The sequence below is a fragment of the Suncus etruscus genome, chromosome 9, assembly GCF_024139225.1.
Source record: "Suncus etruscus isolate mSunEtr1 chromosome 9, mSunEtr1.pri.cur, whole genome shotgun sequence".
NCBI lineage: Eukaryota > Metazoa > Chordata > Mammalia > Eulipotyphla > Soricidae > Suncus > Suncus etruscus.
The window spans coordinates 24,626,738-24,644,259 of NC_064856.1; the positions used below are offsets into that span (position 1 = coordinate 24,626,738).

A 17,522-nucleotide genomic window follows, 5' to 3' on the forward strand; every position below is an offset into this window, starting at 1 on the left:
ATCATCTGTTCCCTTATCTTCCACAGTGTGTCCATGATGAGTGCTCCATGACTAGTCAGAGCCACCAAGGGAGAATGAACAGAAGAAGCTTTTGTTTTGTTTTATTTTGGTTTGGTTTGGTTTGGTTTTTGGACCACAACCAGCAGCATACAGGGGTTACTCCTGACTCTGTACTCAGAAATCACTCCCAACAGGCTTGGGGATCCATGTGGGATGCTAGGAATTGAACCTGGGTCAGCCATGTGCAAGGCAAACACTCTACCTACGGAGAGTTATCACTTCGGCCCCAGGAGCCTTTTCTTGGACCTACTTAGGAGTATGCCAGTTAGCAGCAGAAGCACAGGTTGGATTTTCAGATGACCACATAATTCTGTTTGTTTGTTTGTTGGGCCACACTCAAAAGTGATGCTTAGGGATGCACTCAGAAATCGCTCCTGGCTTGGACCGACTATATGGAACACCGGGGATAGAACCATGGTCTGTCCTGGGTCAGTGCATGCAAGGCAAATGCCATACCGCTGTACTATCGTTCAATGATAGAATATGGCTGCATAGTCTAGTCCAGTTTCACATACAGCCTTGATGAGAGTCTGTAGAGAAACAGAGTCTGTCTTTCCTGGTTCTCTCCTCTCTCTCTCTCTCTCTGTCTCTCTCTGTCTCTCTCTCTGTCTCTCTCTCTTTCTCTCTCTCTTCCTATCTCTCTATCTCTCTATTTCTCTTTATCTCTCTATCTCTCTCTTGCTCTCTAACTGGGCTTTTTCTCTGACTACTACAAACATGCTATAACATGGATGTTCTCTTCTGAGAGAATAATAGGAGGCTCAGAGTGAAGTCATCTGTCTTTTAAGAATACGACTGAATCCATTCTCAGTTCTGACTTACTCTGTACTGTTGGTGTATGTCTATAAAGCAAATGTCAAATCTAACCCAAATGTCATGTTACTTCTCAGCTCCTGCTGTCATACCTTGACTGCAAAACCAGGTATCATAGACTGGGTGGCTCAAACAATAGAAATGTATTTTATTACTCTTAGGGAGGGGAGAAGGCCAAGATATGGCCTTCACAGGTTGGTTTCTTCAGAGACCTCACTCCTTGGCTTGCAGTGTCCACACACGTATATGGCCTCTGGCATTTTCTCTGTCCAATTTCTTTATTTCTCTTTAAAAAAAATTTGGGGGGGGGGCATTTTTTGGCCACACCTGGCAGGGCTTAGGGATTGTTCCTGGCTCTGAACTCAGAAATTGCTTCTGGCAGGCTCAGGGAATGGGATGCCAGGGATTGAACCAGGGCCTTGGTTCAGCCATGTGCAAGGCAAATGCCCTACCCGCTGTGCTATCGCTCTGCCCCCCCCCCCAATTTTTTTTATATAGTCAGCATGAAAGCTATTTGTGATTGGGTTTCAGGCATACACTGTTGCAACACCAATTCCTTCACTAGTGTCCACTTCTATCCACCAATGTCCACCCCCCCATTTGCCTCCCACCAGTCTGCTTCTACAAAAGGTGCTTTTTTTTTTTTTTTTTTTTTCATAATAAGCTTTTGTACTGTGATTTACAATACTGTTGCTGATGGGGTTTTTATTTGTTTGTTTGTTTTTTTGGTTTTTCGGGCCACATCCGTTAGATGCTCAAGGGTTACTCCTGGCTACATGCTCAGAAATTGCCCCTGGCTTGGGGGGACCATATGGGACGCCGGGGGATCGAACCATGGTCCTTTCCTTGGCTAGCGCTTACAAGGCAGACACCTTACCTCTAGCGCCACCTCATCGGCCCCGCTGATGGGGTTTTATACATAATACTTTACTACCTTTCAGCACCATCTTCTGGTTGAACAATTCCCTCTATCAGACGTTTCCCACTCCACCCCACATCGCCTCAACCCAACCTCCTGTCCTATCCCCCAGCCTCTCAAGTGTCATGTTTCCTACTGAAGACCAGTTCTCATGTTTTATTTTTTTCTTGTCTTTGAGTATTCATTATTCCTTCAAAAATAGATGAGTGGGGGCCCGGCGGTGGCGCTGGAGGTAAGGAGCCTGCCTTGCCTGCGCTAGCCTAGGACGGACCGCGGTTCGATCCCCCGGCGTCCCATATGGTCCCCCAAGAAGCCAGGAGCAACTTCTGAGTGCATAGCCAGGAGTAACCCCTGAGCGTCACAGGGTGTGGCCCAAAAACCAAAAAAAAAAAAAAAAAATAGATGAGTGGATAAAGAAACTACTACATACATATAAAAATGGAATACTATTCTCTCTCTTTCTCCTCTTTCTCCTCTCTTTCTCTCTGTCTCTCTCTCTTTTCTCTCTCATTATTTGCATTATAAGAAAGCCATTGACACACGCACCACCACCACCACCACACCACACCACACCACACCACACCCACCACACACACACACACACACACACCACACACACACACACACACACACCACACACACACACACACACACACACACACACACACACACACACACAAAGAAAGCCATTGACTGGGCCAGAGAGATAGCACAGTGGTAGGGCATTTGCCTTGCACTTAGCCAATCCAGGACAGACATCCCAGATGGTCCCCCATGCCACCCGGTGTGACCCAAAAACCAAAAAACCAAGCCATTGGCTTTTGTGCATTAATTTTGTAGCCTGTCACTTTACTATACAAAGCTACTGTTTCTATAAGCTCTTGAGGTTCCTTTTCTTATCAGGTCACTGATTAGGTTGAATTAGGGTTTTATTTTAGTTTAATCACCTCTTCAGAGATCACAGGCTAGGGATTTAAGTCAATCATAGAACACTGTTCTTTTAAAAAAATTAAAAAAAATTTTTTTTTTGTTTTGGGAGCCACACCTGGCACTTCTCTGTGCTTTAGTGATCCTTAAGGGACCCTCTGTGGTACTGGAAATCAGACCCAGATCAGCCACATGCAAAGCAGACCCCTTGCCTGCTGTACTATCTCTCCAGCTCTAGAATACTTGTGAATGCATGAAAACCTGAGTTTAACCTCTCGTACCACACACACACCATCAACATCCCTAACCCTAAAGATAACCTTTTGAGGTACTAGGGAGGTGAGCTAGAAGCTTGAGGGCACAAAATTTACCCCACAGAGTGCTCCAAGGGGAGGGACAAAGTTACTGAGATTTCCACAAGAAATGGATCTATTTCATTTTTTGTCACCGGCACAGTCTCTGGTACCCACAGGGGTCTTGTCTTACTTGAGCTGAGTGTACTTCATCTAGAGTCTGGAAGAAACCAAGAGAAATCCCCAGTTCACTGCCTACTTTCTGGGCATGATCCAAGATATTCCAGTTCTTTCTAGAAATAGTTGTTAGTGATTAAGAGCATAATATGGAGTCAAATTGACTTTCATGGCCTGTGCAACCATGGGCAGATGAATCTCTTCTCTGAGTTTCTATCTCCTCATTTAAAAGCTTCTGGACAGGGGCCAGCACAGCAGCACAGCAGTAGGGCATTTGCCTTGCACACAGCTGACCTAGGACAGATTGCAGTTCGATCCCCTAGTGTCCCATATGGTCCCCCAAGCAAGCCAGGAGTGATTTCTGAGCATAGCCAAGAGTAACCCTGAATGTTTTTGGATATAGCCCCAAACCAAACAAAAACAAAAACAAAAAAAAAGCTTCTGAATAAGGCCTGAGCAATAGCACAGCAGTAGGGCATTTGCCTTGCATGTGGCCTACCCGGGATGGACCCGGGTTCAAGCCCCGGCATCCCAAGCCTGACAGGAGCAATTTCTGAGCACAGAGCCAGGAGTAACCCCTGAAAACCGCCAGATGTGGCCCAACAACCTAAATAAACAATTAAGGGGCCGGCGAGGTGGCACTAGAGGTAAGGTGTCTGCCTTGCAAGTGCTAGCCAAGGAAGGACCTCGATTCGATCCCCAGGCATCCCATATGGTCCCCCCAAGGCAGGGGCAATTTCTGAGTGTTTATCCAGGAGTAACCCCTGAGCATCAAATGGGTGTGGCCCAAAAATCCCAAAAAAAAAAAAAACAATTAAAAGTTTCTGGACATAGTTGGGCCCAGAGAGATAGCACAGCGGTGTTTGCCTTGCAAGCAGCCGATCCAGGACCAAAGGTGGTTGGTTCGAATCCCGGTGTCCCATATGGTCCCCCGTGCCTGCCAGGAGCTATTTCTGAGCAGACAGCCAGGAGTAACCCCTGAGCACCGCTGGGTGTGGCCCAAAAACCAAAACAAAAAAAAGTTTCTGGACATAGTGCCCACCTTGAAAGGTGCTGGAGGCTTAAATGAGGAGCCCAGTGTCAAGTGGTTGGCATCGCTTGTTGCTGTGGTTACCATTAGTCTCATCTCCTGCTCCTTCATTCTGTTTTCTCTTGGTCTAAACAAGGTGATTCCTGCAGCTGGAAGACTGAGTGAGCAGGCTAATAGCCTTCTGGCTCCTGGGTAAGCATGTCCAGGGATGTGGCTACGGTGGGCCCTCCTACCCATCCAGCCTGGCACACCGGTCGGCTTCATTGCACACTTTGACCACCAGAGGGCCAACTGTTCATTTCCAGAATTATTTTGAGTCTTTGCAAAGACAGGCTGGGGCCCAGAAAAGATGCCCTTTCGCTGCAGGGCAGAGCACAGAGTCTGGTCTTAGAATTCTGTACATGCCTCCCTGCTCTCCCAGGCATCTCTCTTAGATTTTGTCCTGAAGGAGACCTCTCTCCTGTTGGCTTCAGGGTTTACTGGCACACAGTATCAAAGGTGGCTCGATAGGCCATGATTCACCTGTTTGGCTCTGGAGAGATAGTACACATGGCTGACCTGGGTTTGATCTCTGGCATCCCCTATAATCCCCTAAGCACCACCAGCGAAGACACCTGGATGTAAAGCCAAGAGTAACCCCCAAGCATTACTGGGTAGGGCCCCAAAACAAACAGACTTACCTGCTCGAAGGCTCCCTCAGACCCCTTAGCTGCTTGAAAGAGCAAGAGGGTAACTTGGATCTTTCCTTACCCAATCGTTCACCTATAAGTGGAGAAACAAAGGCCCGTGCTAGTGACCTCTTGGGGTCAAAGAGCAAGTTAGAGGGGCCTGAGCGATAGCACAGTGGTAGGGCGCTTGCCATGCACATGGACAACCTGAGTTCCATTCCCAGCATCCCATATGGTCCCCTGTGCCTGCCAGGAGCAATTTCTGAGCACAGAGCTAAAAATAACCCCTGAGTACCACTGGGTGTGACTCAAAAAACAAACAAACAGAGGCAAGAGAGATAGCATAGCAGTAGGGCGTTTGCCTTGCATGAAAAAGGATGACGCTTTGAATCCTGGCATCCCATATGGTCCCCTGAGCCTGCCGGGGGCAATTTCTGAGCATAGATCCAGGAATAGCCCCGGAGCGCTGCCAGGTGTGACCCAAAACAAACCAAAAAATATATATAGAAAAACAACAACAAACAAAAAAACAAAAGGAGCAATTTAGAGGACCAGAGAGTGGCTGATGGGCTAGAGCACATGGTTTACATGCAGGAGCCCTGGGTTCAGTCCCAGCACCACATGGTCCCCTGAGTAATACCAGAAGCCACCTCAGAGCACTGAGTCAGGAGTGGACTTTGAGCATCAGCATGTGTGGGCCCCAGTCAAAAATAAATAAAACTAATTGGTGATCATCACCGCACTGCATTGCACCTGTTGACTCCTGCCCTTCCACAGAGCTTATCTAACAAATGTTGTTTCTTTCACTAATGAGAGCACTATTGCTTCCATGCTTCAGATAGATTAATGTGTTGAAACCTATTCACTGTGATAGTGTTTGGAGGTTGGGTCCTTAGGCATGTTTAGGCCATGAAGTTGGGACTCTTGTGAGTGGACTTAGCAGTACCCTTACAAAAGAGGTTCTAAGGAATCCCAGAGGACACAGCAAGAAGAGAGTCCAGCACCCCCTCTACTACTGGCTTGGCCTTGGACACCCCCAGAACTATAAAGAAAACATTTCTGTGCTTTATAGCTTGAAAATAAAACTAAGGAGAGCTATTCGTTCTCTGCAGAGAGACAGTTTGGGGAGACACAGAGTGCTAGGGAATGAAAGGTAAGGAGTAAAGCTCTTACCAGACTTGTCCTCTTCCAAACCCCTCTGTGGGGTGCATGGGAAATCAGAGATAGGCCTTTCAAGAGAAGCAACTGCATGGCCAACAGGCCAGGCCCATAACCAAGTGGATGGGATGCTGCAAGGGGCGTGGGGAGGCTCAGGTGATCCAGACAGTCTCCAAGTAGACTGAGTAGGTTCTGAGTAGACTGAACTGTGCTGAGGTGCACACACTTGCCAATGCTACTGGGGTGTGGACTGGACTCAGGACTGAGTAGAGGAACAGAAGACAGCAGCAGAGAGGCAGTTACCGGACACTTGGTGCAAATGACACTGTTAAGGTCAGATCTCAAGATGTAGAAGTCGGGGCCTGGAGAGATAGCACAGCGGCGTTTGCCTTGCAAGCAGCCGATCCAGGACCAAAGGTGGTTGGTTCAAATCCCGGTGTCCCATATGGTCCCCCGTGCCTGCCTGGAGCTATTTCTGAGCAGACAGCCAGGAGTAACCTCTGAGCACTGCCGGGTGTGACCCAAAAACAAAAACAAACGAAAAAAAAAGATGTAGAAGTCACTGGTGAGGTTGGATCTCAGGCGAGTAGAGCAATCACAAAACAGCATCCACCGGCCACTACAATAGAGTTACTCCATTTATTTTAGGTGGAAAAGGGATATTTATATTGGGATAGTAAGGTAGAGAGTAAGGTATGAACTCTGTCAGCCAATTGGGTAGGATGTAAAAGGGATTAAAACAGGCTGTGTGCTTTTGTGTTTAGGGAAGACAGGGTAAGAAGAGTAGGGAAAGTAGGGTGTGTGCTCTGGGTGTTAAAACAGAGGTGTTCTTAAGGTAATTAGCTATACTTGATCAACGGGTAAGGCAATCCCAGAGTCTCTGAGGCTCATGGTGAGGTAAAAGGCAGGAGGAGGCCAGTCTCTCAGGAGAGCCAGAATATGCCAGTATAAGAATTAGCAGCAAGATCAGGAGGGGCGGAGGTTAAAAACACAAAAAAGAATGATCAGCCAGTGGACAGGAAGAAGCCAGTTCTCTGAGACTGTAGGCAGATGCAGGCCTAGACCCTGGGGCAGTGTCCATATGGCCCAAGGCTAGCCCAAACCAGGAAGCTGTGCAGGAGCTGGTGTGGTAGAACCAGTGAAATCACCTACAATCCAAGTGGGCAAGGGCAAGTCTGGTCATGGAGAGGCTGTTACAGGGTCATGAGGCCACTGATCAAAGAGCAGCTTTGAGATGGAAGGTCAGGGACCAGGACTCCCCTGTGCAGATCAGGAAGCAGTAGGATGGTCAGCGTAGTATTGGCGAGTAAGCTCCATGTACCATACTGAGCACTATCCTAGGCTGGGACCATCACAAGGAACCTAACTGGTTTGCAGGGGGTGGGGGCCGCATAGAGCATGAGGCAGTGGTGCAGGTGAGGAGGGCCTGCACACCCAGCCAGCAGCTCCAGAATCCTAGTATCAATTCGAGTGTCACCCACAATGCCCTGGAAGAGATTTTCTCACCAAAGGGACTTTGCATTGCAAGGTGAATCTAGGTAAAAGCTTAACCAAAGATGTCCTCCGAACTTCTGCTTCCCAGTAACCTCTTCCTTTGAGCTGTAAAAGCTCACTGGATAGTTACTTTTATATCTGACTTGATCTTCCCCCTCCTGGTATTGGGGGTTGGTATGAATAAAAATAGGCGTGCTGGCTTAGGTCAGAGAGAGCACTGGCAAAGAGAGGCCATAAGGCAAAAAGTAGGCTGCTTCCAATTCATCTTTAGACTGTCTTGGTATTATTTCTCCACTGCTATACTGCTTCATCAGACCTGTCCACCTAAGGGGTTAGAAACATGGCATGTGAAGATTTCTCAACCACTTGTGGATGTTTTTATTTTACATTGTCTGGGCTGTGTTAACTTTGGGGACCCATTCTGAGAATAATGATTTCTGGAGTGCTATAGCAGCTCCAGGAGGGTGATAGCCCCAGATAGCCAAGAGAAACAGGGTGTGGTCATCCAGACAGTTGATCTGAAAGTTTGGAAAGCAGAGGATGTCACTTGGCCAGGAGTGAAGCCAGGAAGTCTGGATCCTTCCTGTGGCTCTGCCAGGCCACCAAAAGGGGACCTTAGTCCCAATTTACCCACAAGTCTCCCAAGAGGCTTGGGTCCTGGTGGGCTTTGGGGTATGGCCAGGCCTGGACAGTGTCCTGCCAACCTCTGCCTCTGTTTTGCAGCACTGACAGCCGACATCATGCACCAGTCCCTGTTCATGTCGGCGCTGTCCACACACCCTGACCGTTCACTCTCTGTGTGCTGGGAACAGCACTGCAAACTCCTGCCAGGAGTGGCAGGCATTTCGGCCTCCGCAGTTGCCAAGTGGACCATCGATGAGGTGCGGTGCGAGGGCCCCTCCTTCCTCTTCTTTCCTGCCCAACCTGCTTTAACATCCTGACAGGAAGGCTCAGCTAGAGTGCCTGGATGCTCTCAGCCCCAGTGGGCACTGACCAAGAGAGTCAGAGTGACCCATCTGGGGTCGGAGTGATAGCACAGTGGTAGGGTGTTTACCTTGCACGCTGCTGACCCAGGATGGACCTGGGTTTGATTCCCGGCATCCATATGGTCCCCCGAACCTGCCAGGAGCGATTTTTGAGTACAGATCAGAAGTAACCCCTAAGTGCTGCCGGGTGAGGCCCAAAAACCAACCAACAAACAAACATACAAACAAAAGTGACCCATCTGGATAGGTTGAGAGAACTAGTGTGGGAGAGGAAGCAGGATAGATGGGCTAAAATCTCAGTCCTGGGGACCCACGACTACCACCACACCCCAGCACTGGGATAGCTAGGCTAATGAAGAAAAGAAACATGGTCTCAGTCCAGAGTGCAGGGAGGTCTGCCTTGCTTCTACCCACAGGCTTTGCCCCATAGCAATGCATCTCCTTTGGTTCCCAAGGTCTCTGGCTTCGTTCAGACCCTGACGGGTTGTGAGGATCAAGCACGACTCTTCAGAAATGAGGTAAGGTATAGGTGCAGAGCGGACATAGAGAGGGATCCCTGTCTCTGAGAGGCAGGCAGCAGCTGTCTCAATGATATGAACCCCCATCTCTTGGCTGAGGAGGGCCCCCTATTGACCTACCTGTTCCTGCATCTCAGGGGAAATGTAGTACCGGGTCCAAGAGAGATAACTAAGCCATTAAGGTGTTTACCTTGCATGTGGTTGGCCTGGGTACAATCCCTCACAGCTCACATGGTTCCCTGAACCCTGCCAGGAATGATCCCTGAGCAATTCTGACGTGGACCAAAAAAGAAAAAACAATCCAGTTTGGATGCTGGTGCAGCTTAGGGCCCCATCCTCCTCAGAAAGGCCTTTCTGTCTACCCCACTGCTTTCCTTTTCCAGACCCTCTGTAGTGCCAGTCAGGAAACTCACATAGAATTTGCATAGTATGGATATTTTTATATACTACAAAGACCCTCACATACCTTTAAAATCCGAACAAGATGGAGCTGGAGCAATAGCATAGCAGGTAGTACAATTGCCTTGCACATATTCAATCAGATTCAATTCCCGGCATCCTATATGGTGTTCTGAGTGATTCCTGAATGCAGAGCCAGGGATATTTCTGGGTATGACCCCCCCCCCCGAAAAAAAAACCCACACTAAAATCAAGTCCAAACCAGAAAGCTTCCCAGAGGGGCTGGAGCAGTGGAGCAAGCAGTAAGACATCTGCCTTGCCTGTGCTAACTTAGGACAGAACATCCCCTGGCATCCCATATGGTCCCCCAAGCCACGAGCGATTTCTGAGCACATAGCCAGTAGTAACCCCTGAGCTTTACTGGGTGTGGCCCAAAAATCAAAAAAACAAACAAACAAGAAAGCTTCCCTGAAGCCAGAAGCAGGGAGTGGTGAACAAAAGAGCCTTAGCTTTGTGTAGTGCCTGGGTTTGAATCCTGGTTCTGCCAATTTGAGCTTTGGGCCGTCCGCACGCTCCCTCTGCTTGTCTGGGAAAGGAAAAGGGATGGGAATGATGAAATGCTATCTTTTAGGGTTCTTGTGGACCTTAAAAACAATGAGTGGATCCATGTGCTAGAATGTCTAATACAATTATGTCACCGGTATATTTGTGATTTTTCTAGAAATATCATAGCATATCATAGAATTGCCCCAGATTGGCCGGAGAGATAGCATGGAGGTAAGGCATTTGCCTTGCATGCAAAAGGTCAGTGGTTCGAATCCCGGCATCCCATATGGTCCCCTGAGCCTGCCAGGAGCTATTTTTTTTTTTTTTTTTTTTTTTTTTTTGGTTTTTGGGCCACACCCGGTGAAGCTCAGGGGTTACTCCTGGCTATGCGCTCAGAAGTCGCTCCTGGCTTGGGGGACCATATGGGACACCGGGGGATCGAACCGCGGTCCGTCCGAGGCTAGCACAGGCAAGGCAGGCACCTTACCTTTAGCGCCACCGCCCGGCCCCATCCCAGGAGCTATTTTTGAGAATAGAGCCAGGAGTAACCCCTGAGCGCTGCCAGGTGAGACCCAAACTGCCCCCCCCAAAAAAAAGAATTGCCCCAGATAGTGGAGGCTCATTTAAGGTAGGGCTGGCTTTTAATGCATAGCTATCCTGAATAAAGAACTTCATCTTGGGCCAAAATGATAGTACAGCAGTAGGGCGTTAGCCTTGCATGCTGCCTACCCGGGATGAACTTTGGTTCTATCTCAGGCATCCAATATGGTCCCCCGAGTTTGCCAGGAGCAATTTCTGAGCACAGAGCCTCCTTGTGCGGCCCCCCAAAGGCAAAACAAACAAAAAAGAACATCAGGGATCAGAGAGATAGCACAGGGGGTAAGGTGCTTGCCTTGCATGAGTCTGACCTTGACTTAATTCCCAGATACCACAGATTATCTGTCAAGCAACCCAGGGGTCAGTTCTGAATAGCTCTTGAGCATTAGCTGTGTGGCCAAGCCCTTCCCAAATTAAAAACCAGGGAACCAGAGTGATAGAACAGCAGGTAGGGCTCTAGCAATTGCACACAGCTGACCTGGTTTTGATTCCCAATACTACATTTGGGCCCCTAATCGTGCTAGAAGTGATCTCTGAGTGCAAATCTAGGAATAACTCTTGAGCTCTTCCAGATGTGGACCTAAAAAACAAAAACAAGCATGGAAAAGATGTGAACCATTCTCATTATACTAAAAGGTTTTTGTCTACCCCATTTTTTTTAAACTTATTGATTGATTGGTTGGTTTCTGGACCATACCCAGTGGAACTCGGGTTACTTCTGGCCTTGCACTCAGAAATTGCCCCTGGCAGGCTGGGGGACCATAAAGGGATGCTGGGAATTGAACCAGATCCTTCCCCAATAGGCCTCATGCAAGGCAAACGCCTCATACCGTTTTAGCCTTATAGCCTTACCCCTTAGGCTACTGCTGTGCTAATTTCTGTTAACCAAAGATCAGCTTTGCATCTTACTGGACTTCATGTGACTGTGACATACACCCTGCATTCATTTTCTTTTTTTTTTTTTTTTTTTTTTGTTTTTTTGTTTTTGGCCCACACCCTGTGACGCTCAGGGGTTACTCCTGGCTATGCGCTCAGAAGTTGCTCCTGGCAACATATGGGGACCGAACCTCGGTCCGTCCTAGGCTAGCGCAGGCAAGGCAGGCACCTTACCTCCAGCGCCACCGCCCGGCCCCTCTGCATTCATTTTCACTTAATTAATGTTTTTTAGGTTCATCATTATTATGTAGTTAGCTCATATTTTTTCTTTTCTTTTTTGTTTGTTCTTTTTCTTAGCTCATTTTTATTACAAAGTAGTGCTTTATTTTATGAATCTCCCACAGAATTAATGGACATTTGGGATATTCCTCTTCTTCAAGTTTTGAATCATGGGGGGAGGACCTAGCTTATGTCTGGCTCTGTACTCAGGGATCATTCCAGGCAGGGCTCAGGGGACTGTATGGGTTGCTGGGGATCAGATTTAGGTCGGCCACATGCAAGGCAAACACCCTCCACTCTGTCCTATCACTCCAGTCCCTGAATGAAAGACTTTCTCTACAAAACCACTGCTTACCCACTTAACAAAGCAGTGGAAACTGTATTTCTGCGAACTCAGCCTAGAAAGGTTTATGTGGGGCTGGAGAGATAGCATGGAGGGAAGGCATTTGCCTTTCATGCAGAAGGTCATCGGTTCGAATCCCGGTGTCCCATATGGTCCCCCATGCTTGCCAGGAGCAATTTCTGAGCATGAAGCCAGGAGTAACCCCTGAGCACTGCCGGGTTTGACCTAAAAAACAAAAACAAAGAAAAAAAAAAAAGAAAAAAAGAAAGGTTTATGCAATTGGTGTTTTGGGCCAGGATCTAAACAAGGCCCACATTACTAATTGAGTGTTGAGTCACTTAAATATCTTTACTTCGGGTTGGAGCAATAGTGCAGTGAGTAGAGCACTTATCTTGCATACAGACCGCTCAAGTTCACTCTCCAGTTCAATCCCATATGGTCCCCAGCACTGCCAGGACTAATTCCTGAGTATAGAGTATCACTGGGTGTGGCCAAAATAAACAAACAAAAAACAAACAAAAATACCTTCTACAAGAGTCCCCTTCACCTTCCCCTATACTGTTTTGTGTGTGTGTGTGTGTGTGTGTGTGTGTATTTTTTTAATGACTGAAAATGTCTTGTAAAATGTATTCACCTGTATTTGTCTCATCGTTTTCTGTGATATCACTGAAATGCTTCCTTTGGCCCCTGCGTTTCTTTTCTTTCTTTCTTTTTTTGTTTCCTTTTTTTTTTTGGTTTTTGGGCCACACCTGGTGATGTTCAGGGGTTACTCCTGGCTCTGTGCTCAGAAATAGCTCCTGCTTTGGGGGAACAAACCTTCAGGATCAAACCCTGGTCTGTCCTGGGTCAGCCACGTGCAAGGCAAATGCCCTACTGCTGTGCTATTGCTCCAGCCCAGGCCTCTGCATTTCTTGTAAATTATATCAGAAGACCTAGATGTTGCTTAGATTCAAATGAGCTCTCTCCCACTCTCTTACTCGCTCTCTCCCTTTTTCCACTCCTCTCTCTCTCTTTCTTTCTCCCCTTCTCCCCCTCCCTCTCTCCTTCTCTTCCTGTCTTTCTGTTTTCTCTTTTTCCCTTTCTCCCCCTCTCTCTTCTTTCTCTCTCCCTGTCTTCCCCTTTTTTCCCCCTCTCGCTGCAGGTAATTCTGTACACTTGACACTACTTAGCTGGTTAGCTGCAGCCATTGCTTTCTCACTATTAGCACTTTTCTCACTATTAGACTAACCAATGGGCTCACAGGGGCAGGAGCAGCCCAGATGGGCAGGTTTGGAAGCCACTGTCCAAGCAAGTAGACTCAGACAGGCATGCTGAGCCACACTACAGTCCACAGAAAGAGGGACCTTGTCTGTGAGCCAGTGGGGAAGCCCATGGACCAGATACTCCTTCTCTGTCCCCACAGCAGTCTTCCACAGCAGTCTTCCTTTTTTCCTTTCTCCTTCCTCCTTTCTCCTTCCTCCTTTCTCCTCCTTCCCATTCCCACCTGCCTCTTCCCATGCATCCTTCACCTGATCCCTTTTCTTTCTGTCCCCTTCCCCGACTTCTCATGAACACCCCACCTTTCCTTCACCTCTTGCCCTGGTCCCTTTCCACCTCTCTGCTCTCCTCCTCCCTCCCGACCCTCAGATGATTGACGGCGAGGCCTTCCTTTTGCTGACACAGGCGGACATTGTGAAGATCATGAGCGTCAAGCTGGGCCCCGCCTTGAAGATCTACAACTCCATTCTCATGTTCAAAAATGCCGATGACACCCTAAAGTGATTGACTGGGGTGTCCTGCCTCTGTAGGGGGGCCTCCTGCTTAGGGGGAGTTTCCTAAGCCCCACTCGTACCTCCTCCCCATCTTACCAGGGTGGCTCCCCTAGGGCACTACTTCCTGGAAGACTCAGGGAGCAGAGGGGCTCTCTGGTGAGGGTCAAAAAGGGTTGGGGGCGGGGGGAGGCTCCATCTATGGCAGCCCCATGTCTGTCCTCAGCAGACTTGTCTTCTCACCCAAAGGTGGTCTTAGTACTGAAAGGCTGCCTGGTGGGGAACCAGCCTGTGGTTCCGTGGGAAAGTAGAGGCCTTGCACGGTGAGCCCTAGGCTATGACTGGGAGAGCCAGAGGCTCCAGCCCTGAGCCCCTTTGATCTCCCATCTCTCTGGGCTTCACTTTCCTTGCCTCCACCCAGAAGCCACCATGCAGCCAGCACATACACCCTGCTTTTGGCTCACTGGTCTGCTGTCTGCTTTCCTGAACTCTGCCCTCATATGTGGGGTCTCTGACTTCATTTCTCCTTTGTGCCACAAGTGGGGATTGGTCTTCTGTGACTACTCTGTCATGCCCAGTTGTGGGCACTTCCAGTGTGGACCACAAAAGTATTCTAGTGTTACCTCTGCTGGGCTGGGGACAGGAGCAGCCTGACAAGCATTGCAGCGGGCAGATATATTGGGTCTGTGGCTTCCAGAGTATGAGGAAGAGCTGGCTGCATGGCTTCCACCATGCAAAGGAGGCACCTGCCTGGCCATATCCCAGCAGTCTTTACACTAAATAGCAAGATGAGGGACTCCAATTTGGGGGATTTAATTTTTGTTTGTTTGGTTTATATTTTGTGGCTATTCTGGTAGTGCTCAGTGGTAACTCCTGGCTTTGCACTCGGGAATTACTCCTGGTGGTGCTCAGAGGACTGTATGGGATGACAAGGATCAAACTTGGGTCTGCAATGTGCAAGGCAAACCCTGCCTACTGAACTATCTCTCCAGCCCCAGAAATCCGTTTTTGAGTTTTCCATAAACCCTTCTTCCACTGTTCCAGGGCATCTATTGGGACCCTGGGAATCCAACCTTTCTGTCCATATGGGGATACACCTTGGCAGTGTCACTGCCAATCTGCCCCCAGTCTGGATGGGACCAGAGCTGGGCCCACAGGAATGTGACTTCAGGTGCTGAGATGGGCCTGCAGGGTATGGAAAACTCATAGCTCTATCTCCTCACCACGTGACTCAAGCACAGGTGTAGAAACCTCTCAGTGTTGTACAGGGTAGATGGAAGCTGAACACCAGTTTTGTGAATATATGAAGCTTTTTCTCCTCCTGAGACAGAAGGGGGAGAGGGAGGGTATCACTGAAGCTCTTTGGATTCCCTGCACAGCCTATAGGGGACCCTCCTGTGAGCCCAGCAGTTTGGCTGGACCTAACCTTTCAATGCAGCCCTAAGCACAGCTTAGGGAAGGGAACCTGGCCTGGCCCTGCCTTGGCCAACTAGATTTAGTAACCTGTGTCTTAATCACTTGGGTGGTAGAAGATACCCCCCCCAACACCCTGACTTTGTGGGATGGGGAGAAAGCAGGCAGTTAGGGGCCTACTGAGAGACCCTGATGCTTCTTAGCAGAAGGACCAGACCAACTGCCCGCACTTCTGTTCCCCAGCCTAAAAGGCAAGGGCCTAGGAGCCTCAGCACTTTGTCTCTAGAAAGAACCAAAATCATAAAGCAGTGGCAAGGGAACTGACTACTGCCCAACCCCACTGCCCTTTCCAGGTGCCCTGGTTTGCCTCCCAGAAGGTGGTGGCACCTTGACCTGGGAGCCCAGAGGGGACAGAGCTGGTGGAGGTGCCAGTGCTGAGCCAGCACCAAGTGCTGCTTCTGCTTCGGCCCTGGAAACGGGAAACAGCCGAGGCCAAGGGCTTAATTTCTGAAGCAGAGAGAAGGTTCCCAGAATTTTAAAAACAAAGCTCATCTGCACTTTTCATTCACATGCACTTTGAGTGGGGTTGTCTTTGTACTTGCCTCTGTATGTGTGTGTGTGTGTGACTCGAGTGGGGGGGTGGGGAGAATTACCACCGTGATGTGTTTTGTCAGTGAAACAACATAAGTAAACTGGCTGATCTCCAGTCGTAATCTATTTCTACTTTCTCAGAAACATCCAGAAATAACAAACTATCCATTTAAACACCCTTATTAAGGATTGTGTCTGCTGTTAAGCCTCTTAAGTAATCTGCATTTTGTAGTGGGAAAAGTTTTATTGGAATAAATATACTTAGAGAAATATTAGAGGAGAGAAAGTGAGAGAGAATATATTTCCAAAGGGGGAAAGGCAGAGAATGGCTTTGGAGCGGATGTTGGATAAAATTTATCCAAGTTGATTTCTCTGCATACTTTATAAAAGTTAACTTGGGTGCCGTCACAGGAAAAGCCTTGATGTTCATCTTATTTTGTATTGTCACTTTTTTATTTAATAAATGTCTTTTTAAAAATAAATTCATTTGTTCCCTTTATTTTTTTTCCTTTACCAGTTTATTCTTTTTTTATTTAGTTTTTGTTTTGGGGCCACACGGAGGATTATTTTTGACTCTGTTGAGGAATTACTTTTGGCAGTGCTCCAGGACCATATGGGATATTAGGGACTGAAACCACGTCAGCTGCATGCAAGGCAAATGCCCTACCACTGTACCATCACTTCAGTTCATCTGGTTATTCTTCAGAATCCCTCTGCCACGATGCCCTTACAGACAGACTCCTTGACTAGGAAACCCATCCCTGGAGCTGTCCAAACGTACCTTGTACACCCAGGCCAGGAACTTCCTTCAGTAAGCAGAATGATACCAGGGTTTCTTCTCTTACCTCTTCTCTCCCTCCCTTCCTCCTTCCCTTTGTTTCCTACCTTTCATCTCTTTTCTTCCTTCTTCCTTCCTCTGTCCCTCCCTTCCTCCTTCTTTCCTCTCTTCCCTTTCTTTCTTCCTCTGCACCCTTTCTCCCTTTCATCCTCCTTCCCTTTCTTCCCTTTCTCCTTCCCTCCCTTCCTTTCTTCCATCTTTTTTCTTATTACTGCCTCTCCCTCCCTTTCCTCCTCCCTCCTTCCTTTTCTTCCTTTTTTCCTTTCTTCCTCTGCGCCCTTTCTTTTTCCCTTCCTTCTCCCCTTCTTACCTCCTCTTTCCCTCCCTCCCTGAGCTTCCTACCTTTCATCTATTTTCCTGCCTTCCTCCCTTCTTTCCTTTGTCCTTCCCTCTCTTCCTCTGCTGCCTCTTTCATCCATCCCTCTCTTCCTCTGCTGCCTCTTTCATCTCTTTTCTTCCTTCCTCTCTCCTTCCCTTCTCCCCTCCCTCCTTTTTCTTTCTTTCCTTCCATCCTTCCTTTTTTCATTCCTTATTTCCTTCCTTCCTTTCTTCCTTCTTCCTTTTACACGTAAGGATATGGCTCCTTTCACCAGGCAATACTACTACAACAGGGAAAGGGCCATGAGAGGCAAGAAAAGACTTTGGGAAACTTGGTGTGTGATTGCGAAGATAAAATTAATCAGTACAGGCCAGAGAGATAGTCTAGGGGTAATGACCTGTTTCCCAGAATTACGTATGCTCTCCTGAGTACCATCAGCAGAAATTCCTAAAGAGCCACAAGTAGGCCCTGAGCAGACAGGTGTGACCCTGGGGGAAGAAAAATACACAAAGGCTGAAAAATAAAGTTGG

At 48.1% G+C, this 17,522-nt stretch overlaps 1 protein-coding gene across 2 annotated transcripts in view; it reads left to right on the forward strand.

Annotated features, from left to right (window-relative positions):
- Nucleotides 1–14,294, forward strand: part of L3MBTL1 (L3MBTL histone methyl-lysine binding protein 1) — a 34,578-nt gene extending 20,284 nt beyond the window's left edge. The window contains exons 18-20 of one of the 2 annotated variants that reach the window (XM_049779181.1): nt 8,263–8,420; nt 8,981–9,043; nt 13,710–14,294. In XM_049779181.1, the coding sequence (XP_049635138.1) occupies nt 8,263–8,420; nt 8,981–9,043; nt 13,710–13,844 (356 nt within the window). In that variant the 3' untranslated portion in view covers nt 13,845–14,294. The remainder of the gene's footprint in view (nt 1–8,262; nt 8,421–8,980; nt 9,044–13,709) is intronic. The other variant, XM_049779180.1, reaches the window with a different exon arrangement.
- Nucleotides 14,295–17,522: the final 3,228 nt, after the last annotated feature.